General features: G+C 45.1%; 1 protein-coding gene across 1 annotated transcript; it reads right to left on the bottom strand.

The window, feature by feature from the left end:
* Positions 1–776: 776 nt before the first annotated feature.
* Positions 777–4,854, bottom strand: LOC112886031 (eukaryotic translation initiation factor 5A-2). Its single transcript, XM_025951780.1, has 6 exons — positions 4,767–4,854; positions 4,466–4,633; positions 2,093–2,215; positions 1,949–2,005; positions 1,794–1,868; positions 777–1,259 (listed from the first exon to the last, which is right to left on the bottom strand). The coding sequence occupies exons 2-6, from the start codon at positions 4,589–4,591 to the stop codon at positions 1,155–1,157; spliced, it is 486 nt and encodes a 161-aa protein (XP_025807565.1). The 5' UTR covers positions 4,592–4,633; positions 4,767–4,854; the 3' UTR covers positions 777–1,154.
* Positions 4,855–5,719: the final 865 nt, after the last annotated feature.

The raw sequence follows: 5,719 nt of genomic DNA, 5'->3' as shown, positions 1-5,719 counted from the left end.
CATAATTCATGTGTTTCGATATTTGTATGATATTGATGTGTCACTGCGAAACAACTATAAACAAATTTTAACGTATTTCTCTAACAAAAGTTATGATGTCCGCATTCTAAAAATCTAAATCATGTGATGAAAAGAAAGAAAATTCATTAGGGGCACGTTTGCCCAATTTGGAATAGTTCGAGTGAATTGAGCCGAACTTCTATATATTCTTTTTTTTAGAAGAACTTCCATATATATTCAGGATGCTAGATTATTCGCGGCAGTAAAATCAAGTTATTTCTTTTTTAAAACAAGCATATAATTTTATAGAACATAGAAGGCAGAGTACGTGGTACAACTCAGCTACGAGCTTCAATGTGTAACTTTGTCCAAAAAAAAATTCATTTCCACAATATCATCAGGAAGTGTAAAGCCCTAGCCAAATTCACCTCCTGAAAGGGACCCCAAAGCTAGTGAGAAACGCAAAAACTACGAAAGCGACCTTAGGAATCAGGATAAAACAGTTAACAGCGTGGTACGGTACAGATGAGATGCCGTACAAGAATACCACTCTGAGTCTGATAGCGGCAGACACCGCATAATTCCATCACTTCACTACAGCATACCAACGAAAGAGCAAGGCAAGGGCAAAAACTTGAAGAAAAAAAAAGATGTGACATTTGCCCAATTGTTAACATCACAGTTTTTTACTTTCTTTCCCTGCATGCTGCAGCACGTTGTGTAGTTGTCAAAACTTGGACCAGCAAAATGCTTATTAGCAGTAAGAAACAGAAGAATAAAAAATGGCTCCACTGTGAGGCAGTACAGGCTTCATCAGATGGACCCCCTTTTTTCACCATAAACACAATAAAACTCCACAATGAAGGCTACGCAGAGGGTCGATAAGGCCACAGGGTTTTAGGATTAAAGAAACAGGTGGAAATTTTTGGATGAGGTATTGGACTCCAGATGAATAGGTCCGATCTGATGAAGGTATGCGATACAGTCCCCTACCGCTTTGATAAGCCCGATCCGGTACGCGATACAATTCCCTAGTGGTTGCAAGTTGCAACTATGTGTATCCTCAGTGATCCGGGCTCCTTATAATACCCAAAAGGCCAAAACAATCCTTGACCAAAACCCAGCAGACATGTGAGAAACTACATGGCCTGAGATTAGTTCCTCGGGCCAATGTCCTTCAGCGCGCAGATTTGCTCCTCTCCCATGGCAGACATGACTGTCACCACAAGGTCCTTCCCTTCGGCAAAGCCATCCTTGATCTGCAGCCAACATGAAAATAAATGTAACAATAAGTTAAATGTTTTAAAAGCATGATAGTATTGGTGCAAAGCATATAAAATTATATTTACTCACTCAACCAGCAATAAGTTGCAAGCACGCATGTGGTTTTTTTTATTATGTATACCCATTTAAATCCACTCTTTTAATGATAGCTCCTCTCCAACTAAATTCTCAACATCTAGCCATTTTGGTCAGGCCACCATGGCCCTTGGTGTGGCAGTCCATATAGCCACGCCAAGGCCCATGGCATGCAACATGCAATCCATGAGGACAGCTAATGATGAAAAGGCCATCTAACCAGAATGCATCAATGATTTCGTAAAGCGGATGAACATTTGACAATTGCTGATATAATTAATGACTAGTGCTGACAGATTTTATTAAAAAGAAAACTGATGACGTCATTGATTTCATTATAAAGAACAGAAGTTAGTCATGTATATCCTAACTTCCTGATTTATTTTTATGTATGGAAAACAACTTTGCAAAAAGAAAAGTCAGTTAGTATATACCTGAGTAAGCAGGTTGTCGTCAGTTGGGAGCCTCAGGTCATCTTTAGTGTTACCATTTTCAGTGAGAAGACTCACCTGAAAAAGTTAATTTTTCATGTCAATATGGAATCAAACAACATGAACATAGAGAAGCATTAAGAAATATTTGGACTTACAAATCCATCCTCAGATATATCAATGAGCTGGTATTCAGTGCGATTCACATGAGGAACCTGTAAACAGAACACAATGATATGTTACTTGCAATTAATGAAAGCATGGATAATGTTAAAGAGCCCAAGAAATGTAAATGTACTGACATCACAGTTGTGCGAAGAGGGGACAATATCTTCAAGCTTCTTGCCATTGAAGATGTCAATAGCGACAAAGTGGCACTTCGCATGACCATGCTTCCCAGTTTTAGAGGTTGAGACCTCCACAACCTGCACAATTGTTACAAATTCATATGATTAGAAATGATTCCAGCAAAAGGGGAAACCATCAACACAATAATGAAACGAGAAGGAGCATTTGGACCTTTAAAACTCAGAACAGAATAACTGAAGGTATTTATTTTGAGCACCGTTTGAAGTGGCAACTAGAGTACAAAAGAAGAAATTATAGTGACAGCTAAACAAGATTGTCCTCAGGAATTCGATCAATAGAGAATGAGGGATCTAGAAACAAATACTGAATACACACAGAACATACAATGGTATAGGACACCAATTAGTGGTGACATATTCAATTCACGCAGTGGAAGAACCAAATCCCAGACAAATTTACAGCCTTACCAGTGTCCACTAGTGGTCCAACAATATAAACTATATGGACCACTCGGAGGCAGCAGTTACTTGATACAAGTATACCAGGTACATTGCCAAGTAGCAGACATGCTTGTGATCTTTCCACTCTCAGCAAATGTACAGCCAAGAAAAGACGTGGACCAGCATGCACACCCAAGCAATCAAGTTCCAACTGTCGGCATGATCAACCAAAATCCTCATCACCGTTGATGATTCAGTAACATCAGCTATTCAACCCTGTCGGAGGATTTCTCCAGTCGGGTGGCGGAGTGCACCCGTCTAATCCTAGCTTAGGATGAGTTTGGAAGTAGTCAAGGAATGCTCGATCCAGAGGCGTATGAACACGAGTAGCATACACGGGTTTAGAGTGGTTCAGGCCGCCTGAGCATAATACCCTACGTCCACTATGTGATATAATATTGTTTGTAAGTTTGGGGGAGGAACTGCTGACCCTGCGTGAGTGTGAACCTGTCCTTCTAACACACGCGCTCTCCCTTTTATATGCTCAAGGGGAGCGCGTACACTGAGTGGGGCCCCGATAGGTGGACCCGGCGATATATTAAATATCGTACACATTGGAGCCTTAAATGCCTCAGATCCGGAGATCTTTCTCGTCGACCTCCGTGCGTATCCTCCGTCTGGATATGGTCTTGTGCCGTCTTGCTAGCATAGGGTCTGCTGCCGCTAACATGAGTAGGGGGAATCGTGCTGTCGGTGTAGAGTCAGCTCCCGCTGATAGGCGAAGGGGCTATACTGACCTGCCGAGATGTAGTCTTTGCGCACTGTAGCAGCACACATTGTAGCCTTCATGCAGCAGGTCATAATAACTCTTCGCCCACGCGCTACGCTGTGATGTGACCATACGTCCTAATGTCCTGCGAATTGCCTCGGTAACTCGCGCGCCGCCTCGGTAACTGGCGGGCTTACCGTGCTGTCACCCATACCTGCCCAACGTGTCAGTAGGCAGCCCATGCTCTGTCTTGGGTGCGCGCACCCCAACCACCCGCATTTAATGCGGTAGTTGGGCTAGCTTCTCACAGAAGGCTGGTATCCACCGGACACGTGGCGGTGCTGGTTTAGCGGCCGCTTCCTCGGGGCACGTGGCGGCACCGGACCCCCTCTCTGGTGGGTGGGAGGTCCGGGCCCCCATGGCTGGCCCATGCATTCAAGCCCCCTGGGGGTCCGGCTTCCACACGTGGGGGCCCAAAACCATCCCGCAGTAGTCCGGGCCCGTGGTAGCTGTTCCTGGTCACTTCGTCCTTACGGGCACGTGAAGGCACCGAGCTGTGGCTCCCACGTACCTGCTAGTACGTGGGATGAGGTCCGGAGACTGTGCCCCCAGTTATCAGGCCCGGGCCTTGCGTCCTATCACCTAGAAACTTAGTGCGAGGTTACGGATAGCATCGCACCTCTCGGGCTGGATACTCTAGTAGAAGGTATCTATGTCTGTATGTACGGACAAAGCCATATGTGAGTTCGGAACCCTCTCTGAACAGTGTTGATAAGGAACTAAACTAACCACGTTAGAATTGTAGAATTATAAGAAAAGATACAATTCTGATCATGTTAAGTATGCACCACTCCAATTCCACACTTCAGAATTCATAACAGATGGGAAAACATACTGAACACAGGGAAAATATCAATCGTGCGCTAGCTACAATTCACGAGCACAAAGCCGCATGCACAATCACTGAACCCAGAGAAGAAGAAGAAATATTCAGATATGTGTCGTTGTCCACCAAGGATTCAATCCATTCCAGAGCCGTATATTGCTCGCAGCAGCATTCAGGCTGCAATGGGACTAACCTAGATCCGACATTACGGTTACGGCGGCAACCAGATCGAGATCCAAACCAAACGAGACGGCTGGACCATAGGATATACCTTGCAGGGGCGGTTCTTGATGACGAGGTAGCCGTTCTTGCGGACGGTGCCAGCCTGCTGCGGGTAGGTCTTGGACGCGCCGGCGTCGGCCTTCGACTCGAAGTGGTGCTCCTCGGAGTCCGACATCTCCTCTCCGGCCGCCTCGGATCAGAGGCCGCGCAGAATTCCCTGGAGAGTCGTGCAGAGTCCGGTAGCAGGGAGGAGACAACGAATTGATCAGCACGCGAACAAGATCGGTGGAAGGGAAAAACTGGAGCTTTGAGCGGACGAAGGGAGGGAGGGCGCGGCTAGGGCTTGGTACCTTGTGAGGAGTCGGTCGGCGAGCGAGACCTGCAGAGGCGGCGCAGCGGCGGCGACGGGAATGACGTGAGGCGATGGAAGTGGGACTGGGAGGGGAACAAAACGAAGCGGAGGGTGGTTTTATTGGTGTTTTGGCAGGTATATGCACATCAGCCCTCGAGATTGTATGGTATTCAGTATTAGTCAAGGAAACTATTGTTAGTGTCCAAGAGGGTTTGCCCGTTTGAGTGAGTTTGGCAACAACTTTCTTGACTGGTTACGAGAATATTTACATCATTTAGAAAAATCATGGTATGAAAGATATCATAGAAAAATTTGATGCATAAAAAGAAGACTTTGTTCACTATACTAATGGAAATGAAGATAATTACAGGGCTCCTGTTTTTCAGAAAAAGAAATTTGCTACATCCGATTGTGAGGTATTCAGGCCAAGGAGCAAGGGAGCTTTGGTACCGATACTTTTTGATGGTACATCTTCCTCCTTTTCATTTTATCCTATTGCACACCGTCGTTACCAGGTTTCTTCATATGCGGTGTAATACTCCTAGTGATTGGACACTTAGAAGATCATTAAATCAGATGGAGGATTATTCCAGCTCAGATTCTACATACAGAATATGGGTGACCTTGTTAAATTTCAAGAGTCATGACTATATTTTGGTTATAATAACTTAACAGCCTAAAAAGGCTTAGTGGCACGCACTTTTTTCGAAGATAATGGGAAAGAGTACTTACTGATCTGGAAGCCGTTCAAACATTACGAAGGTTCAGCATAAAGACCGAGTTCATCACCACGCAACCGCTGATGGCGAGTAAACTAAAACACAAATAGACCGACCGTCACTGATGTAGTTTTCGAGGCTAAAGTGCAGTTACAAGTAATTTGAGGGGTGTTGGCATGAAAGAGAGAGAGCTGCCGTGCTGAAAATATCTGGGCTCCGTCAGCTGGATTCG

Source organism: Panicum hallii, chromosome 3 (assembly GCF_002211085.1).
Source record: "Panicum hallii strain FIL2 chromosome 3, PHallii_v3.1, whole genome shotgun sequence".
NCBI classification, from domain to species: domain Eukaryota; kingdom Viridiplantae; phylum Streptophyta; class Magnoliopsida; order Poales; family Poaceae; genus Panicum; species Panicum hallii.
This window is presented reverse-complemented; position numbering and strand designations above follow the sequence as displayed.